General features: G+C 42.9%; 1 protein-coding gene across 1 annotated transcript in view; it reads left to right on the forward strand.

Annotated features, from left to right (window-relative positions):
- The first annotated feature begins 3,098 nt into the window (after positions 1 to 3,098).
- The window catches only part of FBXO32 (F-box protein 32), a 40,427-nt gene continuing 24,271 nt past the window's right edge, over positions 3,099 to 19,254 (forward strand). Inside the window, exons 1-4 of the mRNA XM_027854066.1 lie at positions 3,099 to 3,525; positions 14,598 to 14,710; positions 16,119 to 16,168; positions 16,603 to 16,695. Coding sequence (XP_027709867.1) covers positions 3,410 to 3,525; positions 14,598 to 14,710; positions 16,119 to 16,168; positions 16,603 to 16,695 — 372 coding nt within the window. The 5' untranslated portion in view covers positions 3,099 to 3,409. The remainder of the gene's footprint in view (positions 3,526 to 14,597; positions 14,711 to 16,118; positions 16,169 to 16,602; positions 16,696 to 19,254) is intronic.

A 19,254-nucleotide genomic window follows, 5' to 3' on the forward strand; every position in this document is an offset into this window, starting at 1 on the left:
TGCTACAGAGAAACTGGCCCAGAAATTGGAGTTTCCTCTTTTCTATCATGCGTCTTTGCGCAGGCTCTCTCCCCTACGCCTGGAATGTACACCATTCACAACCTCTGAATTTTAGAATCCATAACTTCCTTTAAGTCTCAGCTCAGCTCTACCTCCTACAGGAAGCCTTTCCGGATTCCACTGGTTATGAGGGCTTTCTCTCTTCTCAAATTGTCTTGTATTTACCTATCTGTTTACTTGTTTGTATGCCCTAATAAGATACAAGCTCCAGGATGGTGGGGCTGTTTTTCATTTCAGTCTTTGAATCCCTAACACATAGCACAATGCCAAGGACATTCTTTCCTTGTTTTTGTCCATACTTATTATTTTGTTGGCATAGGGAATACCTGGTATGGAAACTCCCTCTATCAGTGCAGATCAGCAACTTGACTGTAACTTATATTCTTAAAGAGTTACAAAGTGCAAAGGATATTGGTTTTGGAGTCAAAGAATCAGATCTTGCCTCCATCACAGTTTCCTCATGTGTAGAAAAAGAGTGTTATCTAGATGATCTCTAAGGCCCCTTCCCATTCTAAATATACAATTCTAAGGGTTACCTGGGCTACTGAAAAGCTAAATGCCTGGTCACCCAGGTGACCATAAACAGGCCCATAGCTTCAAAGAATTTCCTCTGGGGCAAGGACACTGAGGTGAGTGTGATAGCAACCACCCCAACTACCTATGCAGTTGTGTTAGGAGAAGGAGTACTTTAGCTCTCTTCCTGAGTCACTAGTACTGTAGAAGGTGCAGGAAGGAAATCTGAGCTCTGAAGGAGTAAGTAAATTGCCCTTCCAATAACAGAGCCTAGGAACAAATTGCCTCTTGCTCCATGCTAGTGAAGGCTCTGATGAGGACTTGGACCCATGGTTTTCTACTTCCAGGTACATCTTAAAAATAGTATCATCTTAATAAATGCTTATTGAATTGAATTAACCTCAAGTTCCCCAGCTGCCTTCTACCTTGATGTTTCCTTTTAGGAGCACAGATTAGCAACTAGCAATCCAGAGAAATGGGCAGTTTCCTCATAAGTAGAGCTAGCAACAGTTGCCTAGAAGAAAGTTCCTTTGTCAGCAAGCTTTTGAAAGACCACCACCAGGATCACCTTGAAGCTAATTGGAAGCCACCTCCCTGCCCCCCCAAAAAAAGAAAGTCATGCCATAGCAGGCTAGGAAAGCTAGACCTTGTGAGATGCTCTGACAAGGCAGTCTGAAGTAAATGAGAAAGGTCTGTTCAGCAGTGGCACAAAATTGTGTTTACCTCTGGAGGAGTATAATGAGTGTCAGGCATGATTTGAGTAGTGTATGTTTTCTGTATTTGTTCTTGAGGGTTCTGAGTCCCTGTGGTGTTGTGTTAAGCAGTTTCTGTGGTAGAGGAAATAAAAATCCTGTCCCATTCACAGAAAGAAAAAAACATAGAAATTAGAGTGAAGTCTAAAAGTACCCTGGAAAGGAGGGGGTTCCGTAGGCCTGAAGTAGATAACAAGTCTCTGACTGTGTTGCTTCCTCAAGAGGCATAGTTTCACAAATCAGCAAAGAGCATAAGCTCCCCCACCCCTTGAAGACCTGTTCTGATTGCTCCAGGGAGAGGGAGAGGGACAGGGAGAAAAGGGCCCTCTTCCACATAGCTGCTAAGCGGCAGCACAGGACTCTTCCTGCTCCAACCTCTCTTCTTCCTCCTTCTCCTCCACCTCTTTTGTTTCACTTTTCAAGTACTGTTTCCTGTCTACCAAAGAGATAGGAGGAGTAAGAGATAGGGGAGAGCCAAAATAATCAGGTGTCCTCTGAGATCCCTTCCAACTATGGGAAGTTATGTGTAAAGAGACTGTATGAAGATCAAAATAATCCCCCATTAAACTAAGGGCTTCTCCAATCACGAGGGATACCCATCAATTGGGGAATGGTTGAATAAAATTGCAATGGAATACTATTGTGCTATGAGAAATGATGAGGGGGTGGTTTCAGAAAAATCTGGAAAGCTGTACGTGAACTGATGCTGAGTGAAGTGAGCAGAACCAGAAGAACATTGTACACAGTAACAGCAATTTTGTAAGGATGACCACCTGTGAAAGACTTAGCTTCTCAGATCAATACAGTGATCCAAGACAATTTAAAGGACTCTTGATGAAAAATGCCGTGCCCTCTCCAGAGAGAGAACTGATGAACTCTGAGTGCAGACTGAAGCATATTGTTTTTCACTTTATTTTTCTAGCCTTTTTTCCAAAATGGTTAATATAGAAATATGTTTTGCAAGATTTAACATGTTTAATGAATATCATATTGCTAGACTTCTCAATGGGTGGGGGAAGAACTGGGGGGGGGGAGAGAGAGAGAGAGAGAGAGAGAGAGAATTGGGAAAATTAAGAAAAAAAGACCATAAGACATTAGTTCCTGATCAAATTGAAGAATTCTCCCTAACCTTCAGAGAGTGGACACAGCTTGATGTTTAATATAGGCCATGAGTACGGGTGGCTGAACTTGAGTTTGCCAATCACTAGGAGTTGCTTCTGTCCTAATTGTTGACTTAAAACAATGTCCCCCTCAAAAAAAATCTGGACAACTTGGGAAACTTCTTTAATTTGATCTTTTGGTTGGAAAGATAGGGGAGGGAGAGGAAGAGGATCGGAGGAGAGGGGAGGAGAGGGACAGGGACAGGGAGAAGAAAGGGACAGGGCACGGGAGACGAGAGGCAGAGACCAGTTTCGTGGTGACCACAGGCGCAGCTGCCTCTCTGTCAGCAGCTGCTCCTTGAAGGGCCGAAGAAGAGGAGGAGAAGGAACCTGGGGGTGGAAAGGGGGAGAGGGGAGAAGAGATCTTCCTTCCTGGTTTAAAGTTTCCACTGGTGCGAGGTTGTGCAACTGCGAAGGGTGCTGTAGCAGTGGCAGCCACCAAAACAAGCCGAGCCCATAAACAAAGCCACGTGTCCTCCCAGGCCGGGAGGCAGGGCTAAAAGGCAGGCAGCTCTTCCGGCAACAAAGAGCAGCCGCCAGCGGGCCCTTGATAAATACTGCGGCCCCAGCGTCCAAGTCAGACTCCCTGGAAGGAGCAACGGACACCGAAGCTCCGTACCTCCTTCTTCGCCCCTTGCTGCCCCCGGTCTTCCGAAAGCCCACCAGGCCAAGGGCAGACAACTTTCCTGGCCCCCACACCCCACACCTCATCCTCCTCTTTCTACGCCCCCCTCCATCCCCAGGCCAGCACGACCCAGCGCATCCCCTAGCGTCCCAGTCTGCGGCATCCTCCGGGTACCTCCTGCCCGAGGGTTCTCCGAGCGCCGCGCGCTCTGCAGGCCGCCGGGCAAGTCCAGGTGCATCGCATTGCGTGTAGTCGCTTCTAGTCCCGTCCCGTCCTCCCGGCAGCCGCTCCCTGGCGCGATGCCATTCCTCGGGCAGGACTGGCGTTCCCCGGGACAGAACTGGGTGAAGACTGCGGATGGCTGGAAGCGGTTCCTGGACGAGAAAAGTAGTGGCTTCGTGAGCGACATCAACAGGTGAGGGGAATTCCTCTTCTCCAGCCCCCTAGCTTCTTCCTTCTATCCTATCCCATCCTGTCCTGTCCCGTTCCGTTCCGTTCCGTCCCGTCCCGTGCAATCCAGACAGCGCTCAGAACCTTGCTGTGCAAGCGCTCTTGTCTAGCCGGGACGTCCACACTCCATGATCCTGGTCCCTCATTGGAGCTGGGGAGAGGAAGGTACGATCCTGATGCGAGAAAATTGGGGGTGGATCTGGGACAGCGGGGACGCAAGGGCGCGCGGGGAACGTAGCTCAGCTTAGCCCTGTACAAGTGTTTGGAAGTAATGTGTAAGGTTGGAGGGGAGGAGGGGGTTTTGAGAGTCATCTGTGCCCCATGGAAGACATGAGATAGAAATCATAAAGATGGCATTTTTACTTGAAAGGCTTGACTCTCATGGCCTGAGAAGCTAGTTTAGATGAAGCGCAGATTTTGTCTGTTTGCGAGATCCAAGGCGCAGAGAGCAGCCGCGGGCTGCTCGGCTGTGCCCTGCGTTCTAATGTTTTCTGGGCTCAGTTCTCAAAAGAGATGTGACACCGCGGGCAGGTACGCGGGGCCGGCCTTGGCGGAGCGCGCCCGTCCTATCTCTTCTCCAGCCTTTTCTGCTCTTCGGTGCAGAGTAGGAGGCGGAGGAGAGGGGAGGAGAGAGGGGAGCCAGGAAGCAGCCTCCAGCCTTGAGGATGGAATCTGGGATGGCCAGCTGATCCCACGGGAAGGGGTGCTCTTAATGGCTGTGCTTGTAAAGCAGGGGGTGATTGGAGGGAGGGGCAGCATCTGCACCTGCTTCCTCAGCTACCGTCTTGTGTTTGTTTAATGTCTCTGTAGTGATTTAAAATATATATATCTATATATATATATATATAGATATATATATTTAAAAGGGAGCCCATCTGAAGAAAAAAAAAAGACCACTAACCTTCTGTAAATCTCTCTCATTCCAAGTCCACACCTCATTTGTTCTGGGGAGAAAAATATGCCATCTGTCTTCTGCTGAAAAGATTCACCTTGTTATACTGATAACCAGAAATCCTATTCAAATAGCTCCTTTTTCTCACCACATGTGAAGTGTAGGTAGTAAAGGCCTCTGTCTTACAGATGAAAAAACAGGCCCACAAAGCAGTGAAGTGATTTTCTCAGGGGTCATACAGCTAATGAGTGCAGGAGCTAGGACTTAATCCCAGATATTCAGACTCTGGAGTTCAGACTTCCCTGTGTTACAGTTAATAAAAAGGATTATAAGATCATAGATTTCCAACTGGAAAGAATTTTAGAGACCATCCTATCTCTTTGGAGGAGGGTGGGGGAGGCTGGATCTATGATTTCGGCAGGTGGGGAATTCCCAGTGTGCATACTCCCTACATCAATGAATATCTGCCACTCATCAGTCACTAAATCATCAGTTACTGGGTCACTAAAAGGTTAAGTGACTTGTCCATGATCACAAAGGCAGCATATGTCACAGGAAGGTCTTCCTAACTTCAAGACTGGTGGGTCCTTTTTTCAACTATGTCATGCCGAGGAAACTAAGCCAGAAAAGGAATGACTTGCCTTAGGTCCTACAGGTAGTAATGGCTGAGCCCATTTATGTGGCCTAGAATATCTTGGGAGCCCTGAGCCTCAACTGAATGTTTTCACAAACCATCCCACTGAACAGAAGGAAAAGAGGGTTGGAATTGAGCCTGTTGCCTGTGAAGAAGTATACTGCCTCAATATGGTCCCCAAGTTTAGTTATAATAGGTGATCTCCAAGGAACTCTGCAGCTCTTAAATTCTTTGATTCTGTTTTCACCTATCTTTCAGGATGGTTGTGAGGATAAAATGAGATATTTGCTAAGTGCCCCAAAAACCTTAAAGTGCTCTATAAATAAATGGCTATCATTATTATCATGATCATTATTATTATTCTTCCCTTTGCCCTTATGTTCAGTTAAACCCAGCATCTTCAGTCCTTTCCATCAGTTGGAGATGGGGAGTTGTCTCTCTGAGCCAGGTTTCTAATTATTCAAGCCTTTGAAATGGTTGTTTTGGATGAGTGCTTGGCACCCAATCCTAAGAAAACTATCGGGAAAATGTGGTTATTTTGAAGGCTTAACCTCCAGAGCCCCCCATCTGTTTGTTGTTTGTAACAGATCAACCTCTCTTTGTCTTGCAAGAAAGAAGGACAAGTTATTTAATCTGGGGGGTTAGAGAAAGCGAGAGGCACAAGCTATATTGATTTTTATTTTGTAAAAATACATGGGGGTAGTCACAAAGGGAGTCTACTTGGGAGCACGATTAAGAAATCTCTTGTTTATGAAAGATCCGATAACAATTTAATTACAAGGAAAACTATCCTAACTGGTGTCCTCTTTCTCTGATACCAAAGTCCATCTTATAGGAACTCAAGTTACAAAATGTGTGTTGTCTCACAATTTTTTCTTCTCATTAGATGCTTCCCTCCAACCCAGGAAACTTTCTCTTTGTCCATTATTTTAGCACTAGCTTCATTTCTGAAGAGTGTGTAAATTGACTTTTTCTTGAGGAGTAAAACATTCTTCAGGCGGTACCCATGGGGTTCCTCATCTCTCTAAATAGAGCCCTCTGCCTATATCTACCCCTCAGTGGAGAGAAGGCTGTTAGTTTCACCTGTCCTTACATTCCTGTGCTAGGTAGGTTTCTAGCCTCCGATTGAATTGCTCCGAGTGAAACTTTTCCAGTTTTTCTCCACCTCCACCCCCTCTGGTTTTTGTGAACGCTCTTACTGTACCTCGTCTGGAAGATAAGTTGGTATCAGTCTCCCTTAGGAAACAGTGGGTGCCTCTCTCCTATTGGTGTGGAGGAGCCTGAAGGGAGTTTCAGTTTACCAGAAAAGCTCAGATCCAGGCCAGGATCAAATGGCCACCCCTTAAGCCCACTTTGTTCTCCCTTTCTCCTGTCTTCCCCGTCCCTGACCAGCACCTTTCCCATTGGCCTGTCCAAGCCTGATGAGAAGGTGATCAGGCGACCCTGCTGAAGGTCCCTTGCATGAGTCAGAGCCTGGGATCTTTTTGGTAGCCCTAAAGCAGCTGGCTGTTAGCACTTAGCTGTTTGTTTTTACTTCTTTTTTTTTTTCCCATCTGTAAACAACTCCGGTCCTCCCTGCTCAGAATGCAAAGACTGCCAGCCTCTTAAAGGCATTTTTGGCCTTTAGGGGCCAGGCTTTGGAATCTCAAATGTCCCCACTGTTTTCAGGGCCCTACTGACTGAGTTATCTGTGATGTCAGGTTTGGGCTGGGTGCCTAGGCAGGTGATGGTTTCTTCCAGCTCCTGTAGAGAGGAAACAGAAGGTAATCCCTTTAAAAAAAAAAAAAAAAAGACCTATCTGTAGGGTGACACAAAAGCCTTGGTAACCTCCCCAATTCCACTTAAATTTTTGATGAGCAGATGAAGTAAGAGGCCATGCACGGTTGATGTGGTAACAGTACAGATTTTCTGGCCCCGGGTCAAGCATTCTGACAGTGTTCCAAGGGCCCAGTCTCACTCCAACAGCCAAATGCCAGTCAGTCAACTTACAAGCAGTTTGGTCTGGTGGAAAGAACACTGAATTTGGAGTCAGAGAACTTGGCTCCTGCAACAGCCCTTTAAAGACTGAGCCTCAGTCTTCTTATCACTTAAAATGGGACCTAAATGGTTGTACTGACTCATGGGGTGGTCATGAGAAATAGGTGAGTCAGTGGATGGGAAGAACCCTCTTAACCTGGTGGTGGCTCGGACCCCCTTCTAGACATGTGACATTATTTGAGCATTGGGAAGGAAACCTAAAGGGCATCAGAACCAATCATCTCAATTTACAGGTGAGGAAGTTGTGTCTCAGAGACATGATGTCACATGCCCTAGGTCATACAGGTAGAAAGTGGCAAAGCCTTTCAAAGCTAGATCCCCTGACTCCAAATACAGTGTTTTTTCCACATTACTATACTGCTTCACATCACTAAACAAATCTGTGCCTCAGTTTCCTCATCTGTGATATAGGGATAATAATATTGGCATGGCCTACCTCATAGGGTTAAGAGAAACATATTTTATAAATGTGAGTTACTGTTATGTTAGTGTGCCAGTTATGGGCCCAACATGATGTTGGGTCTTGGAGAGTGGTATATAACAGAAGTAACATGGTTTTTTGCCTATGCTACTCATGCCAGGGATACCATGAATATTCAAGTGACCTTCTATCTCTTTCCATTTCTTCAGTTTAATAATTATTAATTAGATTGATTGGATTGGATTCTTCTGTGATCTTTGCCTCATTTTTTGGCTTTGAAGAGTCAACTGGGCAGCATGGTGGTATTTGGATAAATTTGTCGGCAGTGCTTAGTGGAGTTAGGCCTCACAGGTTATAGCCTGGCCTAGACAATTACATATCTAAGTACATTTTAAAATCACACTGGGAGTTTGTAAAATGGCAGAGCAAATAGACAAAGGAGAAATGGGGCTTTCGTCAGGGCTCATTTTTTCCCCCTTACTTATTCCCCTTTACCTCTACAGCTGTAGTAGACTCATCTTGCCATCTTTCCCACTTTTCTCTAAAGTCTCCTTAAAGTATCCTGTCATGTAAAAAAACCAGTTGCCCTCATTATAGATCACTGCCCACAAAGGTTGGGAATAACTAATGCCGACGGCTAGCATTAAAATAGCCACTAAATCTGCCGTGCCTTCATTTACAACGCATGGAGAAAGAAGCTTTACACAATGGTTCTGCTGATTTCAGATTTTGGAAAAACAAATAAAAATACTGTGGTTCTTAAAGTGTGGTGTCTTTTCTTGGGGAGGGGGGAGGGAAATCCTTTCGTAATTTTCCATTGGCTTTCAATTTGCCTGAAACGGACATAATTGAACTCTTAAAATAGCATAGAGCTGAATATATTATTGCTTAAAATATAAGCAGGCAAGACAAATAAACCTCATCGCTTTTCCCATCCTGTCCCTACCCCCTGGAGTCCGAAAGCTAATACTGAGTGAAAATTGCAGGGTTGGTTCAATCTCTTCTATGCTCTGCAAAGGAAGATCATAATCAACTGTATTCTTAAACTTGCTTTTATAATGAGTCCCTCTGTCTTACAGCAGGTTATTTTATTTTCTGTGAGGGAGAAGATTCAAATACCTTTGGGGGCTGTTTTAAATTAAGAAGGAATAAAATGAAATATAAATATTTAAAATTTCCAAAGAATAGTAACAAGCTATGTCCTAAGCTTATGAAAATGCTTTGTTAGGCTTCGCCTGGGCGTTTCTGTGATGGAGCAGATGACAGCTTAGTTTTATGGTGCTCTTCACGGGGGTGGAATGTGTACTGCGGGTTTGTTATCGAATAATAGGACTTGGTGTAGTATCTTTGCATACACGGCGTTCTCAGTTTTCGAAAGCAATCCATGGACCATGCTTGGGACAGTATGGACAGCCAAGTGACCTTCCATCTCTTTCCATTTTCTTAACTTTGTATGGTGTGCCCAGGTTACTGCCTAGGACTCAAGAGTTCTAATTCCTTTTCCTACCCCCCCCCCACTCTCCTAGTCTTTGCTTCTGCCTTATTTTCTATTTATTTATTCACTTATTTATTGGTCTGGATGGAGGGTTTCATTGAAGTCAGAAAGACCTGAATTCAGATCCTGTTTGAGACACTATTTATGCAAGCCACACACCAGTCACTTAACCTCTCTAAGCCTCAGTTTTCTCGATAATAGCGCCTAACTCACTGAGGTGTTTGTAGGAATCAAATGAGATAATGTTATAAAAAGCACTAGATTAATATGAGCTATTATGGAAACAATTCACTCCCCACTGGTCGTCTGTAACTCTAGGCCTATGGAACTTATAGTCCTAGGCAGATGCTTGGGTACTGAGAAGCTAAGAGACCTAGCTTTGGTCACAGGGCGAGTATATATGTGAGAGAGGATTTGAACTCAGCTCTTCTTGACTCCAAGCCTAGTCCTCTACCCCCTATGCTATATTGGCTGGCTAGCAAAAACAAGAGAGGCAAGGTGTTACAGTAGAAAGAATACTGGATTTGGAATCAGAAGACCTGAGTTCGAATCACAACTCTGTCACTACCAGTGTGACTTTGTGCACCTCAGTTTCCCCCTCAATAAAATAAGAGGGGTTGGACTAGATAATCACCAAGGTCCCTTTTCTGCTCTAAATCTATGAATATGTGAGGTATTCAGCTCCATCTCTGAGCTGCTACTATTGTTCCTGTGAGAACAGAGTCAACAGCAGTGCAGGAAACAAAATTTATATTCAGTTCACTTGATTGATAGGCCTATAAGAAAGCAATCTGAAGGAATAGTTCTCCACAGCCGTCCACCTGGAACCTAAAAATAACCTCTCCATCCTGTATGAAAGGAAAAGGGCTGAAAAGATTAGGAGGCTTGACAAAGCGTATTTGAGTGGCATCACAAAAGGAGATTAAGTCAAACCTACCTCTGCCTGTTCAAAAATATATATATATATATATATATATATATATCAGCTGATAGGGCCAGTAGCAAGATACCTATTATATTAACTGATATGGTGGAAAGCCATTGACAGGACTGGGTACAAGAAAGAATCATTTATTTTGAAGTAAATACATATTTGTGTTTCTTCCTCTGCACTATGTATGGTATATAGAGTCTAAGGCAGGGGCATGCTGAAGTCAGCTTGTATTGAATTGAGAGAGCCAATTGTTAAATTTTCAATGGGATCATTTCCACCTCAGAAATCAGTGATTACTACAAATTAGGACTTAATTTGTTGTTTTATTGTTCTAGACTCGAGAAACTGATGGCAAAATGATAATAATGCATACAGAACTTTTTTTAAAAAGTGTCACATGTATATTTCCCCCCCTCAGACTGGCTTTTAAACATTTACCAGCACCCCCCTGGTCTGAGATGCCCTTCACAGGACAGGTATATCACATGTAACTCAGTGAATGAACTGACAAGTTATCTTTAAATCACGTCATATTTTAAATTCTTCCACTAAAGTCTCAGACTCACAGAATCTCAGAGTTATAAAGGACCTCAGTTATAAAGGACCACCAGATATAAAGGACTATCTGGTGTTGCTCATGTTAACCCAGAAAAGAAATCCCTGTTTGACGTGTCCAGCCAGTGGTCGTCGACATTTTGCTTACAGACCTCCAGTGAGGAGGACCTCCTTACCTCCCAAGAGATTCCCCTTCCACTTTTGAATAGCTCAAATCATTAGCATCTAACTGAACTGGCCTCAAAGTCAGGAAGACTTGAGTTTAAGCCTGTCTCTTACCTACTGGCTCTGTAACCCTAGGCAAATTCCTTGACCTCTCAATCCTCCAGGCGTATCTCTGAGACTCCAAGGTGTAGAGAAGATGCTGACCTGTATCGATGGAGAAAGTATCCTCTCCCTGGAGTTCCTTGTACCCATAAAATCACAGGTCCCTGTTCCTACAGCAAGCCTTATTTTCAGCCTTTGCTTTTTAGTTCTGCTCTCTCTCGAGTCAGAAAGGAAATTCTAAATTCCGTTTCTTAGTGACTGCACTTTAAATACTTCAAGTCAACTAACTGTGTGTCCCTTGAATCTACTCTTCTCTGTGCCAACCATCCGCAGGTCCTTCGAGTGATCCTCAGATGGGACCCACAGGAGCCTTCCATCCAGGTTCTCTGCTCTGGAAGCCCTCCAGCTTATCCATGCCTTCCTTATCCTGTGGCACCTCAAGCTAAATCCAATACTCCAAATATGTTCTGACCAGGACACAGTACAAGTAGAATTACTCGCCTTATTTCTGATAGATAGTTAAGGCTCTCTGAACAGAGCCTAAGGCTGCTGTATTACATCGTTGACTCTAGTTGAGCTTAAGGACCACTAAAGTCCCCAGATCTTTTTCATGTGAACAGCTGACTAGCTTTGCCTCTTCTTCTTGCTCCTATGAAGTTTCTTTTGTGAACCAAGCCCCATTTCAATGACCCAAAAGCCTAAGTTCTGTCGGGACCTGCCAAGCTGGACGGTCTCAGAAAACAGGACTGGTGACAGGCTTGTTTTGGCTGTCCAAAGACCAGCCTCGTTAATAAATTCAGAGAGGCTCCTTGCCAGAAGACTGGTCAGCCACCAGGTGACGATTTTGCGGGGAGCGACTGGGAGAGGCTGGAGCCATAACAATTCTTGAATAATATTTTTTTAAACTCTCATTTATATAGCACTTTTTGCAAAGTTTTTTTTTTCTACTCAAAACAACCTTGTGAGATAAGCGCTGTGAATATAATTATCCCCATTGTACAGATGAGGAAAGTGAAGCTCTGTGAGGATGTGACTTATGCCCATCTGGCTAGTAATTGTGTCTCCAGACTCCCAAATTCACCTCTTTCAAGACTTGAGGCCAGATGATGGAGAGAGTAACACACAGACAAAATCCACAAATCTTTTTAAATATTGGAAGTATTTTAAATTCAATTGGGGGAACTTGAACATTAAGGAACTCTGTGTGGAATCCTTTTGTAACATGACCAGTCACACCCCAATTCATCTTTTTTGCAAGTTTGAACTTCCATACATTCTGTTATTTAATTGTGGAACATATTGACAATAGCAGATCATCGTGCCTTCATCTGCCTTTAGGGAAGCAGCGTGTTAGAGAGGAATGAGTGCTGAACTTGCAGTCAGGAAAACCTGGTATCAAATCCTGTCACGACTAGCTACTAGCTGTAGAAACTGAGGCTCAGTTTCTTCATCTGTAAAACAGGGATCATAATACCTATGGGGAACAATTTATATAATAACAATAGCACTGTAAAAAACAAATAACTTTGAAAGATATAAGAACTCTGAACTGTCCAATGACCAACCATGATTCCAGAGGATCAGTGATGAAATGTGCTACCTTCCTCTTGTCAGAGAGTTGATAGACTGAGGATGCAGAATTAGAGAGAGAGAGAGAGAGAGAAAGAGAGAGATGTTTTTGCACGTGGCCAATTCAGGAATTTGTTTTATTTGACTAAAGATTTGTTTTTATTTTTTTAGTGGTGGGGGAAGGGATGTTGAAGGAAGAAAATAGATTTCTGTTAAATTTAAAAATATTTAAACTTTTAAAAAATAACAATTCTTACAGTATCTACATCATAGCACTGGGAGAATCAAATGAGCTAATGTACATGAAACACAACAAACCTTGAAGCATTATGTAAATGCTTTTGTTTTGTCTCATTCGCCAAAGCTGCCCTGTGACTTACTTACTGTACGGGAAATCTGGCTTGTCTCTGGAAATAGAGCCATTAATATCACCAGATGATGGTTAAAACTATCAAGAGAAGTCCACAAATGTGACCCAGCTGAACCTGCCGCCGCTGAGTGACATGTACGATAGTGCAGAATGTTCTTTCTCTTTCCACTCCTTACTGGAATTATCTTGTCAACATGCATCAGGGTCCCAGATCCTGAACTGGCACCTGCTCCTTATGCTTAATAACAGAATGCCCCTTCCCCTTTGGAGACCCCACTCCCTTACTGTATTCTATAGTTTTGTTACTCAAAAGTTGAGAACAAACCAATTTTTTGTAAGTTAAGTCAGACTTTAGATGAATGCCAGGAGAATCATTCAAGGAGCCCTGTGGTGAAGCCTTTTGTAAAGTGATGCCATTTTTGTCTTCTCTTGTGAGAGGTGGAGTGGCATTATGGATAGAGAGCTGATCTTGGAATTGGAAAGACCTGGGTTCAGGTCTTGCCTCTGACATGTATGTGGTAGCCATGTGACCATAGGTATATCACTTAACCTTTCAGTACTCCAGGTAAGGTATATCACTTAACCTTTCAGTACTCCAGGTAACTCCCTAAAAGTATAAATTACAAATAAGTTGTAAATCTCCACAGGCGAATGGAGTTCCTCATATCACAAATCTAGACTGTCATTCCGCCCCCCACTCCTTCCTCCCTTTTCCCCACCTCCCTTCAAATGGTAGAGACAGAGGGGCAGCTAGATGGCGCAATGGATAGAGCACTAGCCCTGAAGTCAGGAGGACCTGAGTTCAAATCCAGCCTCAGACCAAACACTTGACACTTACTAGCTGTGTGACCCTGGGCAAGTCACTTAACCCCAATTGCCTTAAAAAAACACACACACACAAACGTTAGAGACAGTAGAGGATAGTAGGCTGGCCTTGGAGTTAGTAAGATCTGAGTTCAAATCTTGACTCCTATATTTACTAACCGAGTGACTCTGGGCAAGAAATAAACTCTAAGATTTATGTTGACTAAGGTGGAGCTTACATGATTGAAGGGAGCTCCAACAGCTAAAACAACAGATCCTTCACTGATACGAGCAAGCCATCCTCCAGGTACAGTGAAAAGAGTGCAGGATTTAGTGTTAAAGAGCTGGGTTCAAATCCTAATTCTGACACTTGCTACCTGTTTTACCTTATGCATGCCAGTTTACATTGCTGAGCCTTTATTCCTTCATGTGGAAAAGAAAAGCATTGGATTGTATGGTATTTGAGGTCTCTTCTACAACTAAGCCTATAATCCTATGATATTTCTTTGAATCAAGTAACAATGTCGCAGTCCACCGTTTTCTCATTAAAGGCGCATTTGCTGAATACAGAACAAAGGGTTACTGTGGGCTAGAAGAAGAAAAAAAATTCATAATGAGAAAAGATGAGAAAGTACACTCCTCCTTGAAAGTGGAGGTATTATGGGGTACAAACTGTTTCATACACTGTCAGACATGGAGGTTACTGTTGGGGTTTCTTTATTAACAAGGTCAGGGATGAATAAAACCTAAAAGGCTTCTGATATAAAAACAAAATGCATCATTGCATTTTATTTTAAGTCAAAACTTTAATTAAAAAAGAAAGAGAAGCTCTTGACTCTGCTTTCTGCACAGATATAAATATTCTAAAAAGAGATTAGTCTGTGAATGTATGGAATTCGAGGGGGGGGAAGAAGGACAATTTGCCTTTTTTTTTTTTATCTGTTCCGTGCACATGTTTTATACCAGAGCCAGTCATTTCTAAGAACGGCTTACCTTGAAAAAGGATAATTGTTTACACTGTCCCCGAAATCATACTTTCTCGTCTTCCATTATTCATAGTTACTGCCCCAAAGACGTGCACAACAAGGAGAATCTTTTCAACAGTCTGAACTATGATGTTGTGGCCAAGAAAAGAAAGAAGGACCTGATGAACAGCAAAACCAAAATTCAGTGTAAGACACCATCTTTGGACTTGGGGAATGGGTTTGAACAGTTAGGAAAAGGTTTTAAGAACTCGCCAAGAAGAGAACATAGCAGCCCTCTCCATATTTACTAATGATTACTTCACTAACATATTCATTATCCCCACAATTGCTAGTGTTTCCCCTCCAACCCCAGAAAATTATTTTGAATTTACTTATCTTTATACATTTCTTGGGGCAGCTAGCTGTCACGGTAGATAGAGTGCCAGGCCTAAAGCCAGGAACACTCATCTTCCTGAGTTCAAATCTGGCCTCAGACATTTACTAGCTTTGTGGCCCTGGGCAAGTCATTTAACCCTGTTTGCCTCAGTTCTTCATCTGTAAAATGACCTGGAGAAAGAAGTGGCAAAACCCAGCTAAGAAAACCCCAAATGGGGTCACAAAGAGTTGGAACACAACTGAAATGAGTGAAAAATAACAACATACATTTCTCCCTTTCTCCCTTCCTTAATAGAATGTAAGTTCTGCGGGCGGGGACTATTTTGTTATTTGCCTTTGTATCTGGGGCACTAAGCATAGTGCTTGGAACACAGCTGGCACTTAATATTTGCTTATTGAAATGAATTTAGTTGCACCTTTTTTATGTTTATTTGGGTGTTCTTCAAAGGTCATTTGTGTCTCTGCATTCAGGTTTAAGCTAAGTGAGGAACCTGACTGCGTATTTAATAAGGAGCTGTAGACCCATTTTTGTTGTTAATTTCTATCAGCCTTCCTGCTCCCTGTGTTGTTGCTTTTTTCTTTTTTTTCTTTCCTTTTTTTGTCCTCCATGTCATTTGTATTTGGCAAAGCTCAAATCATTTTTCCTAGGGCACATTCAATAAAGACCACTCTAATGTTTTTGTTTTGAGTTGTGGTTTGAAAGTTTTGAAAAAATATATTCTGTTCTTTCTTCTTTCTTGTGGAATTGATATTTACATTCCGTGAAGTCTCAGATCCTAAACACAAAATATAAAATCTCTAGTTTAATCTTTACTGTGAGGTTTTGTACTTTGTAGTCTCATCTGTTTTATATCTTCTTTCTTGTGGCCCTTGGAAAAGCTTCACATTTGGCACTTAATACAAACACCCTACCTAGTGGAAGAGGTGTTTCGTTTTGTTTTTAATTCAATAACAATTCTGCCCTTTCGTATACTAAAGCTGGCTATCAGCCATACTTGGTGCCTGCAACCCAAGTAAATTGAAATTCTTCACTGTATTTATACACTGTAGAGATTAAACATTTACATAGTCATGGACTGAGTCAGTAGAGCACATGCCACTGCTTAGAATCCTGGCTTTTCTTTCAAAACTTTTGTTAAACCTGAGAACAGATGCAAAAGAAATGCACCTAAGATGTTGAGCAATTCTATAAAGTACTAATGATGTGTCCCTTTTTCAGATTTCCACCAGGAAAAATGGATCTACGTTCACAAAGGAAGCACTAAGGAAGTAAGTGCCCCCTCAGAAGGCAGTAGGTCTCCCGTCATTGGGGTCCTCAGGAAGAGGTTGGATGTCCACTTTCTGGGTGGATTGTAGTTGGGATCCTTTTTAGGATATAGGCTGGACTAGATAGCCAGCTGAGTTCGCTTCTAATTCAAATTCTGTGATTTGGGGTAGATAGAAAAGGAGGCAAAACGATAGCCTTTCAGGTTATGTTCTGACAAGTGAGTATCCGTCTTTCATGTGATGATCCAGCCGATATTTGAAGACGCTTAGCTATCATGCCTCTGTATTTTCTTTGCTGGAGACCTCTTCCAGCAACAAAGGAGCAGGGTGGTCCCAGGCTAGTTGAAGATTAATCAGAAATTGGTTCTGAATGGATTGCTGTTCAGAATAAGCTGTCTAACCAAAAAATGACTCTGGTCTTCCTCTCTCACTCTCAGCGCCATGGATACTGTACATTGGGAGAAGCTTTCAACAGGCTTGACTTCTCCACTGCTATTCTGGATTCCAGAAGGTTCAACTACGTTGTGCGGGTAGGCATCCAGGGCAAAAGGTCTTGCCCACTGATCTGCTATTGCTATTGTTCAGTCGTTTTTCAGACAAGTCTGATTCTTTGTGACCTCATTTTGGGGTTTCTCTTGGCAAAGATACTGGAGTGGTTTGCCATTTCCTTCTTCAGCTCATTTTACAGATGAGAAAACTGAAGCAAACAAGGTTAAGTGACTTACCCAGGGTCACACAGCTAGTAAGTGCCTGAGACCAGATTTGAACTCAGGAAGATGAGTCTTCCTGGCTTCAGACCTGGCACTCTATGCACTATGCCCCCTAGCTGCCTCAAACGGTTGTGTTAGAATTTTCTAACTGGTTGTGAATGCTTGTGGCATATAAACCAATAGCTTAAATGCTTTTATGCCTCTCTGATAGAACATTCCTTAGGTCAGGCTCAGAAGGGTGGGTCCAACACAAAATTTACCTAAGCTACTCTTTTTAGTGAGAGATTTAAAAATATTTTTTCCACTATTTTTCGTACTAAATCTGTCACACGGATAAATGGAAAACACTGATCAGGCAACCCAAAACTCATGGCAACAAGTCCTGAGCCAAAGATAACACTTAGAAAAAGGGGAAAGGCAAAGGTTCCTTTAGTACAAAATGAATCAACCACCCCAAAGACAGTCTTTCAGCAAAACTTAGTGAACTGAGTGCCAGTCTTAGAGCCAGAGACCTGGGTTCAAATCCCTCCTTAGAAACTTTCTAGCTAAATGACCCTGTTCAAGTCACTTAATTCCCCTCACCTCATCAAATCCTAATCTGTCAAATGGAGATAACAACCAGAGCACCTACTTTAGTGAGGTTCCCCCCGAGATGTTCTTTTGTGAACCTTAAAGTGCTGTATAAATGCAGATTAGTATTATTTCCAAAGAGTTATGCAATAATATTAAACAATATCTAGTCTTTTTAATGTAATTTCCTTACTACCTCTATTTGAATATAGTCAATGATGAACTATGGGCCATAGTGGCTAGATAACTAGACTTACATTCAAGGACATAGTGGCTGGAAACACACAGCATAGTATAGTGTGAAGACTAGAATCTAGTCACATTTCTTCACTAATTGTATGACCTTAGGCAGGTCACTTAGCATCCCTGAGTCCCAGTTTCCTCAATTAGAAAATGAGAAGGCTGGTCTAGATGGCCCCAGTGCCTCATCCAAGTCCAGTGTTCTGTGAGACTAACCAAAGAAGGGATTCAAGGGTAACCAAGTTGATATGCACCCTGATGACTTTCTCTGCCCTCCCTCTGGTCCCCTCTTCAATTTCAACTCTCAGCTGTCCTAGATACATTCTTGGCTGGGGCAGAAGAATTATATCAGAGTCCAAATCATATGAGTGTTTCTTCACCTCCACCCCATGTGATGCTGTATCCAATACCAGTTTTACCTAAAGCTGAAATTACCTGTTTTCGTCTGCTGCTTTCCATTCCAAACTGCCATTTGCAACAGTACAGAATACTAAGAATTTGATTTGCCTGAACTGGAGTGAATGATGGGTGGAAGAAAGCAAGAACATTTATTTCACTGAGCAGTTTCCAGGCCAGGTTGTTTTCTGTTGGTGGCATTTTCTGTTTTTGTTTGGGTCCTTTTTTCTCCCCCTAAGCTCCCTTTTGCATTTTTGTCAGTGGTTCAACCTGGGAAGCTGCAGCTGTTTGGGTTTTAGGTTCTGGGAGGATTTTTTGGCCGGCTCATCATGCTTCCCAGGGCAAGCTCATTGAGTCAAATGATTCCAAACAGCCAGCCAAAGAGATGACATTCAAGAGAGTTCAGCCTTGGATCACTCACCTGTTGTCTAAACAGATGCAAGCCAGGCCTCCTGCACAAATCTGATCAAACCTGGCTTTCCACTTTAGGTGCGGGCTCTTTGCTAAGGCCCTACAGTTTGGCCGAATGATTCTCTCTGTTTGACTCACTAAGACAGCATTCTTCCAATACAAGTGATTAACACAAGACGTGCTCTTGGTAAATAATACTCTCTATTTGAGTCATTAAGTTGTTTTTTCAGTACAGGTGACTAAAACAAGACACCTTCTCAAGCCCAGATAGTTGCAAAACTAAGCATGAATGTTGTTGGGCCAGGCACCGTCACTGAGGGAGGTGTAGACACAGTGCTCAGGGTAGTCTGGAGTCTAGCCTAGAGGATTGGTTTGCAGCAGCTCTATGACAGTCCAATATCTTCTTTGGCTTAGGGAGTGATAGTACCTCCTTTCTGGTTATTATATGAGGACATCCAACCACACAAAGTCCTTCCCTATAATATTGGAAGTGTGGCTGTTAAGAAAATTAGTATCTTCTCAGCATCACATTTCATGTCTGTTCCTCCCTTCCATACATATACTTTTGCCATCACACATGAGTACACTCAAGTACACACACACACACACACACACATACACACATACATACAAAATCATATAATAACTGCACATTCATGCTTTTGCCACCACAGGCCCCACACATCATCATGTATGGAAGAAAATAATCACAGATGACATGAGAGAGTAAGAGAGGGAGTACTTTAAATCCATCATCTCATT

This window comes from Vombatus ursinus, unplaced genomic scaffold, assembly GCF_900497805.2.
Source record: "Vombatus ursinus unplaced genomic scaffold, bare-nosed wombat genome assembly UNPS02010284.1, whole genome shotgun sequence".
In the NCBI taxonomy this organism is placed as follows: Eukaryota; Metazoa; Chordata; class Mammalia; order Diprotodontia; family Vombatidae; genus Vombatus; species Vombatus ursinus.